This window comes from Leuciscus leuciscus (genome assembly GCF_965113295.1).
Source record: "Leuciscus leuciscus genome assembly, chromosome: 12".
Classification (NCBI taxonomy): Eukaryota; Metazoa; Chordata; class Actinopteri; order Cypriniformes; family Leuciscidae; genus Leuciscus; species Leuciscus leuciscus.
The window spans coordinates 3,195,008-3,222,615 of NC_138736.1; the positions used below are offsets into that span (position 1 = coordinate 3,195,008).

The 27,608-nt window shown below is 38.2% G+C and overlaps 1 protein-coding gene and 1 long non-coding RNA gene across 6 annotated transcripts in view; one reads left to right on the forward strand and one right to left on the reverse strand.

The window, feature by feature from the left end:
- The window catches only part of LOC309511008, a 104,656-nt gene that overhangs the window by 18,721 nt on the left and 58,327 nt on the right, over window positions 1–27,608 (reverse strand). The gene's annotated exons all lie outside the window — the stretch shown is intronic.
- trps1 (trichorhinophalangeal syndrome I) overlaps window positions 4,464–27,608 on the forward strand; it is a 118,389-nt gene continuing 95,244 nt past the window's right edge. The window contains exons 1-2 of one of the 5 annotated variants that reach the window (XM_082185837.1): window positions 4,464–4,765; window positions 10,035–10,353. In XM_082185837.1, the coding sequence (XP_082041963.1) occupies window positions 10,341–10,353 (13 nt within the window). In that variant the 5' untranslated portion in view covers window positions 4,464–4,765; window positions 10,035–10,340. The other 4 variants (XM_082185840.1, XM_082185838.1, XM_082185841.1 and 1 more) reach the window with 4 other exon arrangements.

A 27,608-nucleotide genomic window follows, 5' to 3' on the forward strand; every position in this document is an offset into this window, starting at 1 on the left:
GATATATGCATTTATATTAAATCAGTGAGTGGAACGTCTCTGAGGGAATTTTTCATCATTGCTCCCTGTGTCAGAAAAATTAAATAAAAATATTATATTCTTTCAATGTAAATCATGTTAATCCCTGGGAAACAATATTGAAAATGTTGGAAATCACAGAAGTTTTATTTTTATTTTTATGTTGACAGATTATTTGTGTTACTTTTATAAGACAAATTCAGAGAAAGGAAAAAGATAAACACAAATAAATAAAAAATATCATACATAATGCATTATTTTCCACCACTTTTTCCATTCATTTGAATATTTTTGTTTAATAAGAAAAACAACTACACTGCACACAATTCATATGCTCCTGAATTTTCCAATATAAATAATCCCTCTAGCTGAGAAATCCTCCCTGATCTTTTCACGTATTTCTTACAAACTGAAATTGTATTGTTGTTCACGTTTACCTTCAATCTACACTTACAGTAGTGATCTAAAAATAAAGCAAAGATTAATTAAAATCTTCTGCTTTAGACGTACAGTATATGTCTGATTCACGTTTTAAACAGCTGGTGCAATATTAGTGATAAACTGCTGTAACTAAAATTTGTATTTATATTTATTTAAAACATTTTATTTATTTGAACTTCAAAATAAAATTAAACAAAAACAGTAATGCTCTAGAGTCATTCATTTGGAAACACTACTGCCAAGATTATTTTGTATTTATTTTATTTTTTGTGTGTGCGTGTGCGTGTGTGTGTGCGTGTGCGTGTGCGTGTGTGTGTGTGTGTGTGCGTGTGTGTGTGTTTGACAACAAGTGGTTGGTTCATCTTGAGCTTGTTATTGTAGACATGACTAGTAATTATGGACCTTTGGACTCATGGTTTATAGTTTTTTCTTGGATGAGCACAGAACTTTAAAACTTAGAAGTGAAGCATTTGGACCCCAAAAACATGTCAACATTTTAAATTTGATGCACTTTGTATTAACACACACACACACACACGCACGCACGCACGCACGCACGCACGCACGCACGCACGCACACACGCACACACACGCACACACACGTACACACACACACACACTTGCAATTTAGTCCTATATGTTTTAAGCAAATTTGTAACTTTTTCATAATCAAGTTTTGCCTTTGCTATTTCATGTTAAATGGTCCGGTGATATACACATATTCTCAGTGATCATTAATAGGCTACTCCTGCATGCATAATAATTAGACAAGAATGATCAAAATGCTGTTTACAGTAGTTTCAGATGGAGTATAGTTTGTATTTCACACCACAGGACATGTCAACTTCCCGAAAGTGTCTCATGTCAGCTACCCTCATAGTTGTCAGAAACATCAAGTGTGTTCTGCTAGTTATTCCTCACTGAAATGAACACCTGTCAGTAAATGTTCACAGAATGACAGAGCGTTTCATTTCACTTATTTGGTTTCAGTTCTACATTGCTGAGCACTTGTGGAAGATTTAAACAAACAAATATGTGCCAAAAATCATACAGTGAAATTTATTAATTTATTTAATTTATTAATATGCCTTCATCCCACAATATCTGAAAAAAACAAAACAAACAAACAAACAAACAAAAAAAAAAACATTCTGGTTTGCATTTATTAAATGTATTTATAAATATTATTCTGTATATCCCCAAATGTTTGCTAGGGTTTTTTCTCTATTTTCTGACTTTTTTTAATAACCCCGCAGAGAGGTCGACAGTACTAGATTGACTGCAAATAATGATAATAATAATAATAATAATAATAACCCCTTTGAGAAAATTACAGCTTGTCAACCCAATTCTCAAAATTTGGCTGTGACTCCTAATTTAAGCTCTACAGTTAAAAAGGGCAGTCGGTACTTTTCATTTTTTCATTCTTTGCACGATTATATTATTTTTTTGTTGTGTGTGTGTGTGTGTGTAGATAGAGATACAGACAGACAGACATACAGATAGATAGATAGATAGATAGATAGATAGATAGATATATAGACAGATAGCTAGCAGACAGACAGACAGACAGACAGACAGACAGATAGATTGCAGATAGACAGATAGATAGATAGATAGATAGATAGACAGACAGACAGATAGCTAGCAGACAGACAGACAGACAGACAGACAGACAGATAGATTGCAGATAGACATAGATAGATAGACAGACAGACAGACAGACAGACAGACAGATAGCAGTGTTTCTCATCAGATCTCAGTGTTTCTCATCACATTTTAGTGTTTCTCATCAGATCTCAGTGTTTCTCATCAGATCTCAGTGTTTCGCATCAGATCTCAGTGTTTCTTCAGCAGATCTCAGTGTTTCGCATCAGATCTCAGTGTTTCTTCAGCAGATCTCAGTGTTTCTTCAGTAGATCTCAGTGTTTCTTCATCAGATCTCAGTGTTTCTCATCAGATCTCAGTGTTTCTTCATCAGATCTCAGTGTTTCTCATCAGATCTCAGTGTTTCTCATCAGATCTCAGTGTTTCTCATCAGATCTCAGTGTTTCTCATCAGATCTCAGTGTTTTCTCATCAGATCTCAGTGTTTCTCATCAGATCTCAGTGTTTCTTCATCAGATCTCAGTGTTTCTCATCAGATCTCAGTGTTTCTCATCAGATCTCAGTGTTTCTTTATCAGATCTCAGTGTTTATTCATCAGATCTCAGTGTTTCTCATCAGATCTCAGTATTTCTCATCAGATCTCAGTGTTTCTTCATCAGATCTCAGTGTTTCTTCATCAGATCTCAGTGTTTCTCATCAGATCTCAGTGTTTCTTCATCAGATCTCAGTGTTTCTCATCAGATCTCAGTGTTTCTTCATCAGATCTCAGTGTTTCTCATCAGATCTCCGTGTTTCTTCATCAGATCTCAGTGTTTCTTCATCAGATCTCAGTGTTTCTCATCAGATCTCAGTGTTTCTTCATCAGATCTCAGTGTTTCTCATCAAATCTCCGTGTTTCTTCATCAGATCTCAGTGCTGCTGCTGGAGTTTTTCAGTGGTCACTGTCCCTTTAAGAGCGCGCGCTCTAGGGTGGCGCTTTCCTCCGCAAGGAGATGGGTCTGTCTGCGGACTGCAAGAGAGGGGCGTAACTTGAAGTGGGCGTAACTTGAAGTGGGCGTAACTTGAAGTTGTCCAGATCACATAGAACCACACGATATGTCAAACTCAAAATGAGATGTTGTCGGCAAGATGCCAGCTCGTATAGAGACATTTAGTAATGTCGTAAGTTTAACATTTAAACCACATTATTAGATTACCCCTTTGACTTTATGAATACACATAAATGACAGCTTGGCAATATATTAAAGGTTTTAATTAAATATTATTTCAAAACAAATTTCAGCACATGTAGTCAGAGGTACAGAAAATAATAATAATTCAGCAAATAAGGAAATTGTTTTATTTATTTTAATCATGTTTGTTAAAAGTATGTTGAATGATGTTAGTTCATTTGTGCAACCATTTATTTGCTATAATGATGAAAATATTTGAAAACCAGTTAAAATCAAGTAGCCTAATGATGCAATCCTTAGTTTAAATCTTAACTTTTGAGTGTATGCAGAATTAAATGGATGTAAAATGATCATGTCACATGTGATATTTTATTTAATGTGACAGAAAAAAAAAAGACAGTAACACCAGTGACACACAATGAATTACCAATGACATACATAAGACCAAAGATCATTATTCTTCAATAATAATAATAATATAATATTAATAAAATTATCCGAATGCTCCACGTGAAACTTCGGTCTTCCGATCTTTTACCATCGTGTCAAATGTCAATTCTCAATTGATTTTGATTAATATGCGGGAGGGAGCGAGAGAGAGCCAGACAGTTTGAAGACGCGCGCGCGCGCGACCGGGGCTCTCTATCTCTCTGCTCGTTCCCTATCGCAAGCACAGCAGTCGTCTACATTCTACATCATTTACCGATCAAATAAGGCAAGACAAAAAATCGCTTGTGAGAGAGACGCGTGAGTGACAGAGAGACGGAGCTGAGAGCAAGGAAAGGAAATGCAGCTGAATGAATACGCTACGTGTTTTAAATAGCGAGCGTACTTTTTTTTCTTTTTTTTATAACGAAACGCAATATGTTGCGGCCGGTGTTGATTATGTGGAGCACCGCACTATGTGTGGGAAACAGTTTGTTCTGTTTATGTTAAACTCGTGCAAGAGCGATTCAAAAGCATTCAGAAGTGTCTGTTTGCTCTTTTCGCTCTCGCGGTACTTTGATATTATACACCGACCGGTCTGTGCAGCGCAGCTTTAAGTCGAAAAAAACAGTGAGCAACTTGAAGTGGACGTAACTTGAAATGACGTAACTTAAAGGGGCGTAACTTGAAGTGGGCGTAACTTGAAATGACGTAATTTGAAGGGGCGTAACTTGAAGTCTTGCAGGATGCAGACAGATTCTATTGTCCGCAAGGGCTTCTTGATATTAATAGTGTTGGTGTCTTGAAACTGACGTAATGCTTGGAGTCTGAGGTCCTGACAAGCGATAACATTTCTGATAAAGAACTGAGATCACTGCAAAAACCAACCTCCTTTCTTCCACCCCAGACTCAGGCGTTTTTACTATTAAACACAGTCTCCCAAGATTTCACGTGTACAGGAGCAATTCGCAATCTTACATCCCCATAAAAAAGAAATCATTCCCCGAGATCAACAAACAAACAACACAAAGACGCTTCATGGCTCACGCCAAAGCTCCACCATCTTTCAGACTGCAAAGACTATTGCAATTTAATCAACAGGTAAGGAGAAAGCGAATCAATGAAGAACGATGTGGTTTTAGCTGTAGTTCCTGATGAATGTTATGTAATGTTGAGAATGATGAATCAGTTGAGAGCTACTTTGTAACGACAATAAGAGCTCGGCTCTTCGGATTTCGAATTTTGAGGCTAAATTGCAAATTGAAATCGGCGACTTGTTACATTGTATCTCCCAGTAGTTGAGAGAAAATACTACTTTTTCCTTCCCATTTCTTTTCAGCCATTCTGTGTTGCAATGCGTTTTGCGCAACATAATATCCACAATGTAGCAGTTTCTCTTGTACGTTTGAGCCGCGAGGCGCCTTTTATTTGCATTGTTTATGCGTCGCAAGAAGCTAAACGGATCCTAAGTAAAGTTATAGAAAGTTTCATTGGTGTGTAGGCTACTGTTTTTGCGTAAATGATGCTGAATGGCGCTTTCCACACAAACTTCGAAAACTTTCCGTATCTGATGATGTACGATAAGAAAACGCGTAGGCATGGCAACGCACTGAATGTTATATTTTCCACACACAAAGAGGCACAGGTTGTTTACATGACAAGTCTACGGATCGTAACGGGGGTTTTATCGCTATTTTTTGCGGTTTTATTCGAAGGCAGGTTGCGAAAAGATGTCTTTCTGTTGTTTCATTGCGTCTTTCGAGGCTATGGAGACGAGCAGCAAAACTTTATGAATAGCGGTAACGAGTATTTCTCATTTGGATGTGTGTTTTTTTGTGAATTGATAAATGATGGAACAACTTTATATTTGTTTTGTGGAGAACTTTCACACTTAGGTGTGTGTGTGTGTGTGTGTGGGGGAGGCTGTAGTTCACAAAGTTTCTTGTGGCGTGATGGAGCTTATCTAAAAACTTTTCAAGGAATTTAAATAACTCTTTCTACTCTCTAAAATGAAGGCATGCATATAGAAATTGTACCTTTTGTCTTGGCATGTACAGTAATCCTTTTCTTGTTGATGTTATCCATCAACAGAAACTTTTTTTTGAGTCAGTACAGACAACAGATACACACTTAATATGTCTTCTAGTTATGTGTGTATTCATATCCTATACATTTTGTGTGATATGAGAATGTGAATAGTTTGGATGTTCCTCAGTTCTGCAACTAGAAGCAGGCGATATATCACAATAAAATCTTTCGTATCATTTGATATCGATAATTAGCACGATAAATGTCACATTTATATTTATTTCAAGTTTAAAGGCAGATTTTTTGTGCTCCTAAGTGAAATTCTAGAAACCAGACTGTTAATTGTGGTTTTAAACCACTCTTTATTGCAAGAACATGACACAAACTTCACGTCTTTAAACTTTTCCAGCCATTTGTCCTTAACGAAATACATCTAACTCTAAATATATCCATCTAAATAATATATATTTCTTAGTTTCTGCATGTGCTAACAAGTGATATTGTTTCAAGGTTTGTGTTATGCTAGTTATGTGTGTACTCGTATCCTATACTTTTTGTGTGATTTATATGATATAAATATATTGTTTGGACGTTTCTCAGTTCTCCAACTGTGGTAATGTTTCCAGTTAATTTGGTTTTACAATCACTTTCACATTAGAATGTCATTAAATGTGTGGAAACTAGTATTTATCTTAGAACTGATAAAATCACCCACACTTCACTTAAATGTGCCGTACCGAAGCGTAACCTGTATATCTGATTGTTATGATACAGATTCCCATGTTGGTTCCAGTAGATGAGTTACGCTGTTTCCTGTAAACTGTGAAAGTTGCCACACTCGGGCAGTCTGGAAATGATATGCTCTCTTTTTCTGTCTTGAAATGGTTTGTCGGTAAATGTTTCTTAATGACAAAGCCCGTGCAGGCTCATCATTTAGAGAAACTCTCAACTGTACTCATAGTTTCAGACACAGTCAACAGGGAATCTCAGCTCTGTCATCTTCAGGCTTCTGCAGTCACAATCACTTTATCTGGTAACACTTTACAATAAGATCTCATTTGTTAACATTAAGTTAACTAACATGAACTAACAATGAGCGATACATTTGTTAAAGCATTTATTAATCTTTGTTAATGTTAGTTAATAAAAGTGCAGCTGTTCATTGTTTGCTCATGTTAGTTCACAGCGCATTAACTAATGTTAACAAATACAATATTGTATTGTTAAATGTTGAAATTGCCATTAACTAAGAATAATGCATGCTGTGGAAGTATTGTTAATTCTTAGTTCATGATAGTTAACTAATGAAACATTACTGTAAAGTGCTACCTTTTATCTTTACTCTTTTTGCAGTTGCATGACAATTTTTTTTTAAATCTTTGAGGACTTTAAAATAGTATTTTTGTGCATCAAAAATATTGACCAATATTGATTTTTATTTTATTTTATAACTGATAACGACACCAAGTATTTGCATGTTCCCAATAACCAATATTTGTGTATTGGTTTATTTCTGTTTTTGATGATTATATCATCAGCACTGAACTGAACATAATTTCTGCACTCCCTCTAAACAAAACACACTTCGACGTCAATAAATAGTGCAAAAAACTAGTCACTAAAGTGTCGTTTTTAAATAATATATTTTATCAGGTCGATCTCTTGAGTTTTTAGTCATTTTACATGTGTCACAGTCGAGAGATCAGAAGAAAGAAAAAATATCTCCATCTGCTTGGAATATTATTTCATTCCTTGTTCATCATGTGATGCACGTAAATATGCGAATATCCATTCAGCGGTTTACTAGATTCAGTTCTCAGTCCACACAGAAGAATAAGATCCACATGAGTTGTCTGATAAGGCGCGTTTGAAGTGATTGAAAAGCTTGAGGTGTATTTGAAATGTAAATGACTCCACATCTGTGAGCTCTTTGGAGAGAGGCAATAGATCAGCGCTGTATAGTCAGGAACTTTACGGCTGACAAATGAATTTGGGCCTTGGTGGAGGGAGAAAGCAGCAGTGGGGGTCTTGCATTTGTTCTTCGTGGCTTCTGAGTTTGCACAACTTCTTTTTGGGCTAACTTCTTACCGCACCGAGATTTGCCACTTGTGTCCCAGATTCATGTGGCGTTGGTGCCGTTGAATAAGAAGCCTGTAGAGAAAATAAATGGTAGGGATTTTTTTTTTTTTTAATGACAGAGATAGAATGGCTCACGCTAGTGTTTGCACATATTGTAAGTAGTTGATGACTACAAAAGCTACATTTTTGAAAACTTTTTTTTCTTGGTTGTTAGAAAATATACTCAGACCAGATGATTATTTGTGCATATATTTTTTTAATGAATTTGTTGCTCCAAAAAAACGTGCAAGTTTGAATAACTTATAAGGACTGAATAAGTTTTGTTTGTGATTGTGAAACTCCAAAATGATTGTGTGTTGTTATTTCAAACTTAGCATTGCGAAGAACGGCACAGTATTTTATTCCAGGCAAGTGTTTTTGAAATGATGCATCAACGACTTTATAGAAATTCCTTCTTGTTTAGTTTTTTCGTGGTTAGAAATCTCCAAACATGGGAGACAGGAAACTTTAGAATATTGTTTTTGTAGTCGCCTGATGAAATGCCAAGGTTTACAAAGAGACAGCTCCTGATAATTGGTGCCCTTAAAAGCTTTTATAACATATATTTGATGTAGCCTGCATATGAATAGCTCGTCTTTTTTTTCTCGGATTTTCAAGAATAAAAGAGCCGCAGTTCACAGAGGTCGTCCCTTGTCTCGTCATATGCTTTTCATCCTGTTTTTAGCAGTGTTTTGAAGTCACTAAATGGCTCTGGATGTGTGCTGTGGACTTGTTATGGTGAGTTATATTGTGAGACTTGCCATCGTGATGGATTTTCTCACTAAACTTTCATGCAACACGAATGGATTTGATGCTAAATAACTAGTAAAGTGCGTTTTTGTGTGGGCGGTCGGTTTATGAATCTAACATTTATCTCTGGTTTTTGTCATCTGAATTAAAGTGAAATCTCGTTCTCTTTACCTTTTTTTTTCTCACACCCTGCGTGGGAATGAAACACAAGGACCTTTGACCTGTGGTGTCATAGCAACCTCCTTTATCCTGTGAAAAAATATAGATTTAGCTTCTACATATCTTTCTGAATATTATGTTTTGATGGCTGTTTCTCGCATGTCACAGATGCAGCTGAAGTGTGTTTAACGACTCCCACAGATAAGACACGGTTTGGGTCTCTGACTCTGTCAGAGCTGTTTGACATCACTTGTTAGGCTAATTATGTGGCGTGTAATATTTTAGTGGTTAGCGTACATCTGGTAAAGTTTGCTGACTGAAAACTCTCGTATTCCCAGTAGAGTAGAGTAGGTTGCACTGTGAAACGAAGAAAAATAAGTCGAAGTTCCCCTAAATCTTCATTCTTACTCATTGACAAAAACTCTTTTTTTGTGTGTGTTTTTTTGTTTGTTGAGGAATTAAAAAAACGTACATTTTTGTTGCATATGCAAGATAAGGTGATGCGTGACGACAAACCTTTTATTGGTTGGTGTGGTTTTTCAAAAGCTCGCGGTTCCCGTTAGGCTAGCTTTTCATATGAGTTGGCTTCCCTGGACTTTTTTTTTTTTTTTTTTTTTAAGACTAAAGTAAAAGTATTAATTTGCTTCAAGCCTCTGTGCTCAGCTTCATATCAAAAACTTTCTGAACGTTTTCGAGCCAGCATTGCCCACTTCCTCTCCTCCCCATTCCGATGTGCCGAGTTTAGTTCATCCGCCGATCCTCTGGAACGCTGATGAGTCAGTTTAGCCTTTTTCTTTCTTTCTTTCTTTCTTTCCCTTTCTTGCTATCACGGTGTGTGTTCTTCTACCTCGCAAACAGATCTTCATTTAGCTTTTTTACGTCTTTCTCTCCATCTCTCGGTGTCTGAATGTTCTCCATCTGTGTGGTCTGGAGACTGGTGCGGTTGACTATTGCTAACCTGACACAGGTTGGACAGAATGAGTCGAAGAAAAGGTTTGTAGAGGGGGGAGGGGTTACGGTGGCGGGGGAGTTTTCCTTTGAGAATGTTTGTTTTCCTGTTTCCAATTTGGTCGGCCAGAAGGCCCGTACTGTCAGAGCTCCCATTCATGAACCCTGCTGTCAGACTGCCTGAGTACATGACGCAGGATTTCTCTCAGCTCTCTCTCTGCGTGCAGTGTGGTGTCCATGTTGTCTTTTGGTTAGATCCTTCTTTTCTAAAGTTATTTTATTCTGTGAATGCATGCTTCTTTTTAACGTTGCTGTTTTACCCAGAGCACTTCCTTCTCGCTGAACATGTGCGGTTTTGTTGTTACAGTGATCGAGAAGAACGGTGTGGTTTGGTCACCCTTCGCACCCAGGATCATCTGCACCTGTGAGGTCTTCTGAGAAAAGGAAGTACGGGACGGGCGCATTTCACAAGCGACGCACGTAGAGCGAGTAAAAAAAAAAAAAAAAAACTTTGTGAACACTGTGGGGGAAAAAAATGGAATGATTCCCAGGCCAGAATGGATGTGGAATAAAGGATACCTCGGAGGGCTCCTCAGGGAAGGGTCTTTGGATACTCTGCCAGCTTTGATATCTGCCTCCCTGTTGGATTTGAGTGTGATAATGCTATAACCCAATGCTTAACAGAGGTATGTATACGTGCGATTTGTGTGTTATGAAAATGCAGGGATTTCTGGCGGCGTGTGGCATTGTGGTTTTCCATGCAAGTCATGTAGCACGCACGCAAGGACACAGTTTTTGTCTTCGGGTTTTGTGTAGCTTTAAAACCTTATTTATGGTAACTTTTAACCCAGTCTTCCTGTAGTTCAGAGCAGTAATCTAGACCGCTAGATAGCTCAAGCTGTTAAAGCGCTTTGATCTTCAGTAAGGCCATCATCCCCTGCTTTGGCGTTTATTACGTGGAACAGTAGAATTTACTGACTTTCTTTTCCCTGACTTTTTTTTTGTGCCTATATGTGGGTTTTCTCCAGGGTAATAAGAGGCCACACAAGCAGTATTTTCTTTTTTGTGTTGTACATTTGTGGACCAGGTGATACTGTGGTCTGGTATTCTTCTCTGCCACTGTGTTTGTGGAACGCTGGACTTTAAAAAAAAAAAATGTTTTATCGCTCATAAAAATAAAAAATGCATGGAAGGATATAGATAAAGTTAACAGTTTGTTTTTGTACGTGCATTTATTCTTATAAATGGTTGATTATCCTATGTGCCACCCAAAAGCAAGAATAAATAGTTGTTTGCATTAGTTGTGTTTTAAAGTCATGATCCCTCAGTCATTTAATGATATCATAAATCGTCATTATTGAATTAAACGTTGGGAAATTTTAATTTTGTTTTTAGAAGTGGTTTGCCAGCTTGCTCTGTACCGCATGATTTTCAGTCGAAGCTAATGAACGTAGAAATGCAATAATCTGAAACTTCTAAAAGCGTCCGCATTCTTTGCGGTCTGGGTTGTCCTTCTTAAATGAGGTAATCTGAGAGTGTGTTATAGATGGCTGTGTTCTCCTGTGCCAAAATCTCTAATAAACGACCTGTAACGGCCAGTGATTAGGGGATCCTGTCTTTGTGAACGCTGCCACAGTGGAGGTTTCTCTCGTGTGCCCTGCCGTTTCAGCAGATTTGCGTAATGTTAAACACATGCCATCTTCTCCAGTCTGGATTTCAGGGGAAAACCTGCTCTCGGGGATGGGAAAATGTGCTTGATGGTTTCGGTTGGTGTTTAGGCGTGGGGGTGAAGCTGAATGGCAAGATTAACCCCATGGATCCTTAACCCAGAACTACGACACAGGCTTCTAGGTCAAGGGTCACCTGAGATCCCTCAGTGCTAATATGGGGGTCCAGGGGCCCCTGATGGGGCTTACTGGGTTGTAATGCGTTTGTTAGTCTTTTAAACTTTTTTAAAACAAATTGTGGCCTGTTTTTCTCTGAATTTTTATGTGCTTTAGTGAAAATAATTATTTATATTCAATTTTAATAGTGCACTTTAAAAAAAAATAGTTTTCGCATTTTATTATTAATTTGAATCATTGGGATGCTGATCAGCAAGGCTACATTAATATTTACTCAACAGATTCTTCTCCTTTCAAACATGACTTGATCTATTTCCACAACCGCATATATTTATAAATGCCCAACCCCATTTTGCTAATTTAGTGTTAATTTGCTTTAAAACTTGGTGTATTTGGTTTAAACCCGTGCGCATGACCCAGACTAAACCCATAAATGCTAATTCATGGCTGTGGTATTTACTCCAGCCGATGATTCTTCACTGTGATTTACTGATATTACACATTTAGCAGTATGTGGTGTGTTTGCACTAAAGTAGCCTATATTTTCAAAATGACGACTTTTTGATCTCAGCCCACTTTTAAATTGCATCTAACCATACATTAGGCATTAGTTATGCTCATATCCTTATAGGCTCAGCTGTTATGCGCTGGACCATCTCTTTGACTCGCATGCCCGTTTTTGGGTATAAACATGGATTTATGCTGTGAGTTAAAGCTTATGCTTATTACTTGTACCTTGCTTTGTATAATTTGGTTGAGTTATGGTGGGGGAATTTGAGTGGTCTGCATAGTTCTCCAGTAGGTGCCTGTGTGATGTATGGCGTGCCAGTGTGCCGAGGGAGGCAGACGGCCAAATGTTTTCATAATGTTCATTTAAAAGTCTGATCATTCGCCTCCGCCTCTTTCTCGGTTTTGCTGTGCATATAGAAATGTCTGATGCAGCAACACTTTAATCAGCCACATAATAGTCAACCTCCAGTTTTTTTTACTTTTGAGTAATATAATGCCACTAAGAAAAGTTTTTATTTGCAGGTAAAAGTGTAATGCGCGTTTCTTCAGACGTGGAATTAGCATGTGAGCGTGAACCGGTTGTAAATGCAATGGAAATTCCACATCTATATGCATTTCAGGCCTGCTAGATAAACAGCAGAGCCTTTACGAACTGAGAGGTGACGGTCGTGAGCACGCCTAATGAGACTCTCTAGTTCGACTCCAGTATTTGCCTGTAAGAATACAGTGAGCTTGAGTTATTACAGACTTTTTGAGATGGTTGCAAAATGGCGGTAATGAGAGAGGAGCGATCCTGCCCGCGAATGGCGATGCCCGGGTCGTATTCGCCTGCCAATTAGCCCGATATTCCTCCACTCGTGTGGCACCATCTTGCAGTAACCCCGAACCGGCACCGAACTAATCTAATTAGATCGAGAACACAAAAATGATCCCGGACCACTGGCAGAACGCACAATAAGGGAGCAATTTATTCTCGCATGGTGTTAAAAAAGGAGGGAATGGTTGAGTGCAGGCCTGTTGTTTTTAGCAGATTGTTTCCGCAAGGCCTGCTCCATATGGTGTCGGAGAGGGGAGAAAAAAGCCCTGGAGAAGGGGGTAAAGAACAAGGGGGCAGAGAAGCTGCAAAAACAAAACTTCTCCAGTCAACCCTCTCTAAATTAAAGGGTAATGCCGAGCACACCGCACACTCAGGAGTTGTTTGTTTAAAAAGCCAAACTGCATTAATCAACGTCTTCATCTTCATCGCTAACAGCATGATTAATCTGCAGATTTTTCTCCCCGCCATTCTTTTTTTTCTTTCTTTCTTTCATTCTTTAAAAAAAAAAAAGTAATTGCCAATCCAATGAGCAGCTTTGACAGAGTGCTTCTGACCACATTGTTCACACATTGAGTGATGCCTGCACAGCGTCAGTGCACAGCAATATTATGCTTTTGGTTCAAAGCCCAGGTTCAGTTGCATAGTGTAATGCAAGATCGTATTACATGTTTCTGATACAATATTGTAGCTACTTTAAACCTGCAATAACTCTCTGCAGCATTTGCGCTGCGATCTTCTCCCCTCGGACCTTCTCTGAAGCGCCAACTTTTGGCCAACTTTACCGTAGTTGAATAGCGCCTGGAGGCCATTGACAGGAGCCTCATGTATCCTGGCCGTGTCTTTGGCAAACACAAACAGTAGCCTTCTAAAGATTTCTCCATTTGTTTAGAGGAAGTCCCAGAGGCTTGTTACGCTCCCCAACCCCCTTCTCTTGTGGCTATCAGATGTTTATCCTGTACAAGGAGGGCAATTTACAAATGTAAGTGTTGTCACAACACAGGAGGAGACAAAAGGCGTCACGTCAGGCAAGGATGCACCTCTGTGTAAGAGCGCCATTATTTTGCAGATTAGGAGGGTTCAGGTGAATGTGGGACTGAGTTGCACTGCTACTGTTTGCTGTGATTTGTCTTTCTCCGTTCAGATCGGAGTTCAGGTCTCTCAAATGTCTCCGGAATGTGTACTTGATGATCAAGGATAGTTTTAGATGTCATATAATACAACTTCAAATCATACTGTTGAGTATAGGCTTTTGATCAAACGGTAAAACAGTCTATTTTCTTTGTACTAGTTGTGTTTGATAAAAGTCATTGCTTTTATTTGTAAGTGCTTAATGGCTGACTTCAGGCTTTAAGCAATGCAATTTACATCAATGCCTAAACAGGCATGATTTGATGAAGCAAAAAGCGATAAAAGTTATCTTTTCTAGCTAAATTTTTATTAAATTTTTTCAATTATTTGCTCTCTATTTCTGATCCTATGGAGTGTATAACCTAAAATTTTTCTTGTTGGCTGTTCTAGTGTTGCATGATACAGTATTTTTGCTATGAGCTTAGTGATAGTTCCCAAAAAATAAAAAAATCAGTTACTCATGTCATTCCAAATCTGTATGACATATTCTGTGGAACATAAATTGACATTTTAATAAAGTTTTTTTTTTCTTGTGCGTACAGTGGAAGTCAGTTCAGGTCATTCTTCAAAATATCTGTTTTTTTGTTGTTACAGATGTACGTTTATTAATACAAGTTTAGAATGACATGAGGGTGATGAATTGACTTAATTTTTTCAGTGAATTATCCTTTTAATGCTACCCATACACTACACAACTTTCAAAGTCGTCCTTTCAAAGAGATATAGATATTTAATCTGCTAAATGTCTTTAGGCATCGGTGATCTTTTAGGTCACATATTTGATAACTCATAGTGATTAAGTTATGTGAAAAAGCACTGATTTGCCTCAGATTTGTTGGCGATATGCCTTAACTGACAGTGAGTGTATAATCAGGGCTAATATTGTGTAGTTAAAAAAATTACGGAAAGTTAGGGTCTGTAGTTTTGCAAATAAAGAAATTTGGTCACACTTTAGATAAGGGTTCAATTCTCACTATTAACTAACTATATTAACTATGACTTTTGCATCAATAAACACCTATTTACTGCTTATTAATAGTTACGGTAGTTGTTAAGTTTAGGTATTGGGTGATTAAGGGATGTAGAATATGCTCATGCAGAATAATGCATAAATATGTGCTTTATAAGTACTAATAAACAGTTAATATCCTAGTTATATGCATGCTAATAAGCAACTAGTTAATAGTGAGGATTGAAGAAATGTATATATTACTGTTTGCGAAGAATGTGTTAAAGAACATGTACACTTACATGAGATGAATACTGTTCACTTATTTAGGTAACCTTCCCATTATTGCATGCTTTAGCTCGTAGACAGACCTTAAAAAGAAGTCTATGGTTAATGGGCGCAAAAAAGTAATCACGAAAATTTTTCGAATATCTTTCAGGCTTAGTAAACCAGACACTAATAACTGTCTGTGGTCAGACTTCGGCCTCTGATAGGCATCAGGCTGGAGGACATGAAGGCAGGAGTGGGTTTACTCTGTTAAACACAACACTATAGTGAGTCCTACAAGCTCCCTCTCCCCGTCTCCCAGACTGAACTCTGCTGGCTGCACTTCGTCTATGTCAGGGGAAGATATAGAATTAGTAGCTTACCAGGCATCCCTCCCCTCCCCATCGCTACCCACACCATCCCATAACTCTTCTGGCAGGCCCAGGGAGCTGGTTCCTCATCTGTGGAGGCCGCCAGTCTCAACACCTATTATGGTCAATGGGCCTGGGTCCCTGTCAGGGCCTGCTGCCTTTTTGATTCACCACTCGCCTCGGATTCTTCCCCAGGTCGCCGTCTTTTTTCACCATGTCTTCGACTTCCAGATAGGAGATAAAATATCCATAAACAGCACTTGAAAGAGAATGTAAATGTTTATAGGCTTCCTGCAAGACTTATCTGATATTGTTCTTATTTATATGTCGGGGTCGGTTGACTTGGAGGCGGTCATGACGGCCGAACCGGAGCCAAGCAGCTTTTAGTGCTCCTTCGGCTCGTCCCTGCCAATTGCAAGAGATTTAGGCGGACAGTTGGATGGTGGAGGACCGAGCCAGTGACACCAGGCTGGAAAGTATGTGGTAACAATGCAAGTATGATTCGCTTCAGCACCTCCCACTACCTAAGCTTCACTCCAATGTAGGGCATTATTTGGGCAATCGTTTCTCATCCTGTAGTTATATAATGAAGAAGCAGTGTTTCTCAGCCACTTCTTCAATGAGACAGCTGGGTCTTTCTCATCTGTTTGGTGCAGTTTTCAATGCATCTTGAGTGTTTTTGGGCCCAGTTTTCTAATTGTAAAGCAATTTCAGATCTATTTCGGAATGATATTCTCTCTACATCATGTGGACACCGTGACTGCTCTAGATCAGTCAACAAACCTGACACCGTACGTTACCTCTTTTCTGGCACTCAGATTCCCCATGCAACATTGCTATGCCATAAATCTGCATGCTTCGACCTGCATGCTATAGCTAACTGGCGCGCTGACTCTTTAGGAAGCTGTTGAGTGGAGAGCCCGGCGCTTGTGTAGGCGTCAGGGATTGGATTTGTCAATTGAGCTGATATGTTGAGGGCGATCCGAGCCCCAAGCGCTTCACTCAAGGTTGAGAGTTATTGTAAAGAGGCTAAAATGTAAAAGCTGTCTAGCAAAACAGTCATACTCTTACACGCATTCACATGCACTTGCACGTACAGGCTTTACAGTCATTATATTTAGATGAAAAGTGTAATATTTGCTCTTATACAGTTACACAATTGCAACGAGACCAATTATGGCTCTCTAGCGCAGTGGAAACCACACACATATGCGCGCACAGACACTATTACCTGACCTTTTCTCTGACAAAGACATTGCTAAAGAGAGAGAAAGCTACTTTTTTTTTTACCGTCTCAAACAATGCCCACAGCTCATGTCTAAGGCAGGGGTTATAGGAGTCCAAAGAGGTTTGCATGATTTCAGCAGAAATTAAATTGTCATGGTTCTCAATACCAATTTTGAGACCACAGTAATATATGCAGTGGAACACACTAATTTAAAAGTTAAATGTCAATGTAAATATTAACTAATTAAATTAATACAGTCGCACGTAGCCTTCGAGTATTGTCATGCTTTGCTTTAAAAAAAATAGAATTAATTCTGTTAGCCTAATTTTGTGTGCACATCACGATTGTGTCATTCAGAATGACCAGAGCAATATTTGAGATGCTGTACATTGAAATTTTGCCCATGATATAGTCATGACACATTTATGCACAGTTCTTCAGATCTTGGCATTTCTGTTTTTATGCAATTTCCCAAACTTTTCCCAAAAATATGTGGATAGAAACTCGGCTCCCAAATTGTGTATTTTGAACAAACAATACTGAAATACTGTTATATTGTTTTTAACTTTAGCATTGACTTTTTCCTGTATAGTTTTATTTAGTGCTGACTATTATAGTCACTACTTTTGACATCCCTATCTCCCAGTATTGCATCTATCTTTCACATCACAGGTGATCAAGCGCTCAAATCATGCAGGAGTTTTTCCCGTCTTGAGGAGGCCATGTTCACCCAGCCTAATGATATGTGGCCTACTTCTCATGGTAAAACGGCAGTGTGACAGACAGTTTGTGTTATAGATAGCGGTGACTTCAGACCTCTGCGTGTCTAAGGTATCATCTCCGTCCTCAGTTTACTTCAGCCGTCTTGTTTGGGATGCCCTTTCTGCTAATAGTATGAATAGCTTGAGACCTAGTCGAGAGCAAATGAGGTGGCATGTTTCTCTGCCTTCAGGTCATGCTCCTGCTTTCGATTTCTTTTTACGAGAAGATACGGTACTTTTTCAGTTACGAGTAAATCTTCGTGCATTGCAGCACAGAAACGAGTTGAGCTTCAGTAAGTGTTGAATGAGGCAGAGTTCCCATGATGAGAGCGACAGGCAGGTAAGTCTTTGCATAAGGATCACAGATGGTATCAGAGGGTGTGGTTGTTTCTATCAAACAGCTCTGATGACTAATCGGTCCCAAGGCTATATGGCATTTGAAAGGAGAATCATTGTACTAAGTAAATAGAGGAATCTTGTACAACCAGTGAGGTTGAACTGCAGATCTTTAAAATAGAAAATACTCTACGTACAGCACAAATGACTTGATGCTCGGTGGTTGTTGGTGCTTTTTTAGTCTTGGCGGTGGTGAAAGAGCCATGTTTACTTAGGCAGTGCAAAGTGTCCTAGCTAACTTGGTTTGTGTACAAGGGTGGAGATACGAACAAGTAGCAACTGACAAAGAATATTGTGTGTGTGTGAAGGTTTATCTGAACTGTTTGTGAACTACACGTGTTCAAAGGACCTGCCTGTACTTAGCGTCAGCAGCTTTTCCACTGATGAATCTCAAGGTTAAAGCCCTTATTGGTATGTTAAGCGAGTCTTTCCACACATGATTGTGTGCAAATATTTAGTCAGAGATGCCAGGTGACTTACCTGACTTTCTCAAAAAGCATTTAACTGTGGCTAATCGCATCTGATCACGTTTGGAGTCTCTCCAGAGAGGCAGCAGAGAGACTCAATTACAACAGGCCTCGCTGTCAGCAGGATCTGCCTCTGGTTGTGGTTCTCTGGGCAATGTGATGAAGATAATGGCTTGTTTTGTTTTTTTCTACAGTGGCTTGAAAAGATTTCCTCAGCAAGTGACATTTTGTAAACGATGCTGCAGAAACGACCTTTGGCCTTTCACATTCAGCCAAACCAAGTGTCGACTTCCTAAAGGGATGTTCCAGGTTCAGTACAAGTGTGTGTTTGTGAGATAATGTTGATTATCACAGATAAAAAAAAATATATATATATATATTACAGTAATGGAACTATACATGTTTTGTATTTTAAAAAATAAATAAAATAAAAATAAATTATTATTTTTATTTTATTTATTTTTTAAAATACAAAACATGTATAGTTCCATTACTGTAATATATATATTTTATTTTTTTTATCTGTGATATTAGTGTAGGGATGCATGATATGAGAAATTTGGCCGATACCGATAACCGATAATTCTTTAGATATGAAAGCCGATAACCGATATATTGGCCGATAAATCTAAATCCACATTTTTATATAATTTTATAAAGGTCTCAACATTAAAACCATGTCTCAAGCACTTCAACATAAATCAGACAAAATAGTACAGTAGCATAGATTGAATCAGTGTAAGTTTTAACATTCATTTTACACTCCAATGGCCAACTTTCCTTACCAAAAAAACAGAAAGCTAAGACACTTTCCTTACTGAAGTGTCTCAGATAATCCATTATTTATCAGCTTTAAGATATCGGCCAAATCTTCTTATTGGACCGTTAATGATAACGTTAAAAACAAACATATATCGTCCGATACCGATATAGTGGCTGATATATTGTGCATCCCCCCTTTTCATTTTGCAATGGTGTCTTTTGCATGCATCTCAAGAAAGTTGAGTGATTTTACATGGTCATGACGTAAGGTCAAATAATGAATTATTATTACAGAATTATACGGTTGTTTGTGAATTGTCTCATGCTTTTAAGTTTGTGGCGTATTTTTAAACCGAGGGACAAATCGGAATAATTTTCTGTGCTAATTGACATTATGCCACAAATGCTGTTGATGGAACTTGACTTGAACTTGGAACATTCCTTTAACTGTGACTTAAACGAAGACCCCGTGACTTGCTTTTGAAGTTTATTTTTAGACTCGCACGCAAGATATTACTGTTAGATTTACATGTGATAAAACACCTCTGCTCTCAGTCTTGTTTATTTATTTACTCAGAGTTCCCCAGTCTCAATGGAAAGTCAGGTAGTCGGTTTAAAATGGCTAGAGCCCTTTAATGAGTTTGTGAGTGTTGCTTTAGAGAAGCCTGAGGTATGTCGCAACGTTTTGTGCTTTTAACTCAGAGGGGAAATGCATCTCAAGCTGTGGTTTACTGTTGGTTTCACACTGTAGCTGCAACGGCTTGCTTTGAATAGTAAAAAATATCATTGCAGCACAGGAGTCGTCTCAACTTTATTTAAAAACTTTCTACCTGTGTTCAGTTTTCTTTTTGTCAAACTCTCGTTCAATCATCTTCTCGGCTCGTCTGAAATCTCTGGTTGTCTTATATCTGGAGAATGACTCCATGTTTGGTGGGCTGCAATCAGACGTTTCCTCCTGGGTAGGACATCGGGGAGATGTCAGCTCGTAAAAACCTCATAACCATTTCAATCATCAAGGTGCAGAGAAGGAAATTAAAGCTATTGTTCCGCCTGCAGGGCCGTTTTAACTGTCTCCGAGTCCTTCATGGGAAAGTTAAAAAACATCACAGAGCGGGAGGTGTTCTGCTACTCCATAAACGGAGGAGTGTGAAAAGAGGAGAGCGGCCCAGAGCAGGGGGAGAACAGTGGGACCCGAGCAGAAGTGATTTCTCATCAGTGCCTCTGGGTAGCACATTGGGCAATGAACAATTACGTCTAACTTTTCCTGTTGCTTAATAAATATATTTTTAGATGGGTGCCACAGCACTGCTTGATGTGTCACACATGTGGTGTGCCTTGCTTTCTCAAATACAGAACTATGCAGAGAGCATAGTTTGGCAATTAATTAGTTGTGCTGTTTATATAATGACTTACATTTTGCCTTTTTATTTATTTTTTGGACTTGAATTGACATCTCACTTTTTAATTCAGCTATATGGCTCCAGGCGGCGCCTAAAAACTTACCAAAAGTATTATTTTGCGAGTTATATTTTTGCTGTGATTTGTTATGATTTAGAAAATGTCACATCACATCTTTTTTTTTTTTGGGTTGACGTATTAAAATGAGACTATGCACAATTTCAGTGAAAAGACAACAAACCGTTTCACTCAGTGAGTTCGAGGCGAGTGGCAAAATGTGTGCGAGGATTAGCTTTCCATATCAGAAAACCTTTTTTATATCAGTCCTCATCTCTGAGAGTGAGAGAGATAGAAAGTGATGGACAATGAATGATCACCCAAGTAAAAGTGCAGACAGTGTGGAGCTAAAAATATCCATAATTCTTGCTTTAATCGATAGATTCTTAGAATCTTTCTTCTATGCTGTTTTCTGTTGACCATTACATAATGAGAACCTTATTTGTAGCGCAGATTGCCCTTTTCATCTGTGCCATAAAAGACATTTTTTTTCGTCTTTGTAATCTTTAATCAAAATTCCATAACTTGCTCTTTTCCTCTGAAATGAATTTCCTTTTCCGCTGATGTCTCAAATAGTTATTTAGGCAGTGTTGTAGCATGCATTTGATCTGGGTCCTTTCTGGTTTATAATGCCTACTGTTCAATTCCTAAATAAGTCCTGCCCTACGCCCCCCTCCCCCCGTTGATTGTCCTGTGTCACATCAAGGAAGTAAATTGTCGCAACCGGCAATTCACGTAAACTTTAAAAAAAGCAGCTACTTCTCAGGTCCTTTATGTTCCATGAGGTCTTTCTTCCCATCTGTCTCTCCTTCCTTTCTCTCTCTCTCTCTCTTTTCACACACACACACACACACACACACACGCGCACGCTCTCACACACGGTGGCGTTGGCGGAAGCCTGTTATCTGCAGTTCTCTCTAGAGCGCGTGATCCCTGGCCCTCTCTGGCAGCTCGGGGCCTGTGATCACAGGAAGCTTAAGGGAAGCAGTTGTTCTCTGTTGTCTCCGGTTCTAGCGTGCGCTGATTGAGTGCACAGGGGCCAGGTCATTCAGACAGGGGCCCGCTCCTCCCCCTCCCCCTACACACTGCCTGACTGGAAGCCCGATTTGGGAGAGGTTTGGGAAAGGCTTGGCTTAACTTCTTTTTCTGGTATAATGACACTTCTGGGTTTGGCAAATTAAGCAGGTGGTTGTGAACAAGGCGATTGTGTGCTGTATGCTCACGTGCAAGTTTGAAAATTTTAAGAAATTGTCCATCAAGCTATATTTTTGGCCTTTTTATGGCATTATTGGATTAGGACAGTGTAGAGATCAGACAAGAGGTTAACCGATATTGCTGATATGATATATATATATACACACACACACACACACACACACTGTTTTGTCATGAAACTCTAGATGGCGCAGGCGCTGTCCTTAACGCAATCTGCTTGCAATCACATTGTACTCTGTAGGGCACAGCTGATTGGTTCCTGCTGTATCAGCAGCCAATGAGCTTGTTCAGTGTCTGCATAGAAGTTTGCAGCGCACTTTCAGAAGCCCTCCACCTTCCCCAGCTCCACCTGTATAGATCTGCTACTGGTAATGAATGTATGTTATATTGTACAGCAGCATGTCTTACTCGCTCACAGTGTGTTGTTGATGTCCTATACTTAATCTTTAGCAGCAGCAGATCTATTCCGCCAAGACCAAATATATATGTGTATTGTCATATCAATACCATGCCAAAAACTCTTGAGTTGTCATTGCAGAAATATACTGTATATTCACTTAATTTCAGAATGCTTTTTAAGGGTTAGTCATTGTTAACTTTTTATTATAAACTTCATCACTGTTTTCATTTGAGTGAAACATTTTCCAAAAGTAGTGCTGAAGTTTATTATAAAGTTAACAATAATTGACTAACACGACTAACATCAGTAGTTATGATGAGTCACTACCGACAGCTGTTATTATTTATATTCCCATTTGAAATGAATGCTGTACAAGAGAGGGAGAGAGAGAGAGTCTTTGTAAATACAATGTTTGCATGCCATTATGTATATATTCCTGTTCCCACACATAAACGTTATATTGTTCTGACATTTCAGATCTATAATTTATTGTGCTGTTATGCTCAAAAGTTGATACGTTTTTGAAAGAAAACACTCTTATGCTCACCAATGATGCACTGATTAAATCAAAAATACAATAACAGTTATATTGAGAACTATTATTACAATTTAAAATGGTTTTGATAAAATTTATTCCTGTGATCAAAGCTGAATTTTCAGCATCATTACTCCAGTCTATCACATGATCCTTCAGAAATCATTCTAATATGATGATTTGATGAACATTTATTATTATTATCAATGTTGAAATTTTTTTTTTTTTTTCACAGGATTCTTTGATGAATAGAAAGTTCAAAAGAACAGCTATTATTTTAAATATAATCTTTTGTATATAGAAAACTATTGATTTTCTCACAGATTAACCAAGAGATTCTTTAACAGAAAGAATAGCATTTATTTGCAATAGAAATCTTTTGTTAGATTAGATTAGATTAGATTATACACGTCTTTACTGTCACTTTTGATCAAGTTAAATGTCTTACTGATCCCAAACTTTTGAACGTTAGTGAAACGACATGATAGAGAGTTCAGTAAATATTCAGCATTTGATTTCAAAAGCAACTACTGGTAAATCATTAAAACAGCAGCTTCCTCTATATTCAGATGTTATGATGACATACTGGAATGCCTGTCAAGCATGTTGTGGTCGAGTGCAACAGGTTTATATGTTCTGCAGTTTGACTTCAGCTCAGTTGATTAAGAGAAGAAGTGGAGGGAGGTGGGTTAAAACTTGCCAGCACTGCCAAAGGCAACAGTTTTTTGGTGGTGCGTCTTTGATGTGAATGAGTTCTCATGAATAAACATGAAGGGGGGGTTGTGTTGGTTGTATTGTGTACCGTTGACATGCCACGTAAAAAAGGGAAAAAAAGTCACAGAGAGGCAGTTAGTCACGGGCCCTTCTTATTGAGCACGTCACCCTTTCACAAGCTGCCTCATGGAAGGAAAACAGGGGGTGAAGAGAATTATGGGAAAAGCTCTTTATGTCTGACATGCCAACCCCTCCTCTCTCTTTACTCCACAAACACACTCTCTCTCTCTCTCTGTCTCTGACGTTTCTCTGTCACTCTTGTACTTTCTCTCTCTTGTATACTGACACGTCACATTGCTTAAAGGGACGGTTCGGAGTAATTTCAACCTAGGGTGTTTTGCACTATGACCTCGAGCCAAACAAGGTCCCTTTTTTCCCCTTGGTCGAACATTATTAAAGTTAGAGCTTATTTAGAGATATCAGCCGAATGGTTTAGTGCAGGCGCTAATGGATCCAAGGTTGTATCTGGTAAATTACCCCACTAATAATGCCCGGAATGGTACCAAACTTCTACAGTAGTACAAATAGGTTCTGTACTCATAAAACGAGGCATTGGAAAGTTTGTAAGTACATCAGGAGTTTATTTAAATAACACTTGCCTGACGGCTAATGCTACCGCTAACCCGGACGTCGAGGTCACTTCCGTGATTTGGGAAAAGCCCGTAAAAGTCCTGGCAGAAAGCGATGCATAAGGATGTAGTGTAACGACGCCCAGTTCCAGGAACGCACTAATATTTTGTTGGTAGTGCCAGTTTGCAACAATTATTAGTTAACACTAAGTTGTCAACACTTCGGAAAAAATGATAAATAATGCGTCGCTTTCTGCCAGGACTTTTACGGGCTTTTCCCAAATCACGGAAGTGACGTCGACGTCCGGGTTAGCGGTAGCATAAGCCGTCAGGCAAGGGTTATTTAAAGGGATACTCCACTGAAAAATGAAAATTCTGTCATCATATACTCACCCTCATGTTGTTTCAAACCTGTATGAATGTCTGTCTTCTGCTGAACAGAAAGGAAGATATCTAGAAGAATGTCAGTAACCAGACAGTTTTAGATACCATTGACTTCCATAGTATATTTTTTTCCTACTATGGAAGTCAATGGTATCTAAAACTGTCTGGTTACTCACATTCTTCTAGATATCTTCCTTTCTGTTCAGCAGAAGAAAGACATTCATACAGGTTTGAAACAACATGAGGGTGAGTATATGATGACAGAATTTTCATTTTTCGGTGGAGTATCCCTTTAAATAAACTCCTGATGTACTTACAAACTTTCCAATGCCTCGTTTTATGAGTACAGAACCTATTTGTACTACTGTAGAAGTTTGGTACCATTCTGGGCATTATTAGTGGGGTAATTTACCAGATACAACCTTGGATCCATTAGCGCCTGCACTAAACCATTCGGCTGATATCTCTAAATAAGCTCTAACTTTAATAATGTTCGACCAAGGGAAAAAAGGGACCTTGTTTGGCTCGAGGTCATACTGCAAAGGACCCTAGGTTGAAATGACTCTGAACCATCCCTTTAAGGTGAGGGGACTTCCTGTCACTGAGTTGTGTGTTTCCAGGCTGGATGACTTTAATACAAACACTGTGGAATGAAATCATCCTTCAAAAATCTAATCTTGTGTTTAATGCACAGCAGCAATTAAGTGTGAAGATAAAGATGTACAGCAAAAAAATTGTGAAAGTTGATGAGGTCTAATTTTCTACCTGAAATGCATATTTCATATGTACACTACTGTTCAAAACTTTTCTTTAAAAAAATAAAATAATAATAATAATACTTTTATTCAGCAAGGAAGCATAAAATGTATCAAAAGTAACAGTAATTTTTTTTTAATGCTCTAAAATATTTGTATTTTAAATAAATGCTGTTCTTCTGAACGTTATATTCATCAAAGAATTTTGGAAAATGTAAATAAAATAATGTATCACCAGTTTCATCATATTGTTATGATTTCTGAAGGATCATGTGACACTGAAGACTGGATTAATAATGCTGAAAATTCAGCTTTGATCACATGGTATAATCACAGTTTACTATATATATATTCACATATCCACAAATTATAATATTATTTCATGATGTTGTTTTTACTTTATTTTTGACCAAATAATGATAGCCTTGTTGAGACCGACCCCAAACTTTTGAACAGTAGTGTAGCTTCTCAAATCAATTTTTTCCTTCCCTTGTAACTCAGTAATAAAAAAAAAACCTGGCTATCTCCATGGAGTTTTAATAAGGAACACCATAGTCCTCTTTGCTATTATTCCCCCCCCCTTTTTTCCCTTTGCATGCTGATATTTCAAAGTCAGTGGAATATTGGGTGTAGCGTAGATCGGCGTTCCCGGACATCTGTATGGAGACAGATTTTGGCAGTACACGCCTCCTTCAAAGGCCTTAGTGTTGCAGTGGCAGTATTCGTTTTTTATCTTCCTCCTCTCGCACTTTGAGGACGAGAGGAGATTAGTATGCCATTCCACACACACACACGCACACGCACACGCACACACACACACACCCTCTGAAGAAAGCCCTGTGTTCTGGCAGGCCTGTTGATTTATTTCAGTCTCTAAAGATGTCTCCTCACTTCTTGTTTACATTAAAGGTTGAATCTCTTGTGAGACGCTGCCTACGTTCTGCACTCTCTCGTTTGATATTCAACTCTTCCATGTAGAATCTGTGTCCTGATTTTTGCAATCTGTTGACGACTAGATGCTGCTTACGAGAAACTGAAAAGATGAGATCATTGAAAAGAGATTGTGGTTGCCTTGGTAATAACCTTCTGTGTTTGTGTATCATTTGTGTTTCGCCACTGGACAGCAGCATTAGTAATATTAGACTTATAGTTAACGCTGTGAATGCAGCGTACGGGGCCAAAAACTGAAATGTGTGTTATTATGCAAGACATTTATTATAGGAAATGCATCATTGTTTCATTGTGTTAAAGACCCATTGATAGTTTTAGTCCCATTTGTGTGAGGACTGATGGCATGTGTGCGCTCCTAAAAGTGGACAAAATAGACGTTTGCAGATATGAATTTAAAATCTACTTACTTTTTTCCTCAAACTATCCAATAAGTATTGGTGAGATCGTGCACTACACAGATTTTTGTCCGATCAAATACTTTCCTCTAATACACCTGCAGTCGACTATAGCTGCAAATCATGGTTCATGACTGTAACATAACAAAAGGGAATAGGGACATTACATAACATAGGGAAATCATTTTTTAACGATCATTTATAAACCTTAGGCTGTTAATCAATAGTATTTTATTTCTGTTGAAACCGTCAGCCCACGTTATTTCAGCTTCGTTTAAAATAAACAGTGGAATTTGTGGTGAAAAACTACATTACCCATGATGCTTTGCAGAAAATTCCACCAATCAGAGAGTCGAAACAAACAAAATGTGCCAAAAGATCTCATTAGCTCCGCCCACTGTGAATGACGTAATCGAGTCGGTCTCCCTACGCTTCCAAAATACTTAAATATTTGAATATATATGTATATTTTGCAGTATATACTGCATGTAGGCCTAATCGACATTAGTAAATAAGTAGTTTTATATTTCTCCATCGTTTTTAATCTGATTATGCTGCTTCATGGGATTGTAGTTCTTTCGATCACTGAAGTCATCAGGTACACGGTCTTGTACCTTTACATTTTTGGCTGATTTTCAAATGTACTTTTTGGCTTCAAATCAAAGTTTGTAATGTTATGATTCTCTGGTTGGCTTGCTTCATGGCTTATAACGGTTTATTGAAGACTTTATTTGAAATCCCTAGGGGAGAAATTAATGGAAAAAATACTTCCGGAACCACTGAAAAAGAGGGTGGGCACTATTGCACTTTATTGGCTATTTTATTATTTAAAAAGGGACAATTCTGATTGATATCGCCCACCCAAACTTCCCAAATATTTTATTTTTATTTATTTTTTTATACATTTTTTTTATAAATTTTTTTTTTTTAAATATTTTATATTTATTTTTTTAATTTGCTTTATTGTTTGCTATCCTCCTTTCTTTCTTTCTTTCTTTCTTTCTTTCT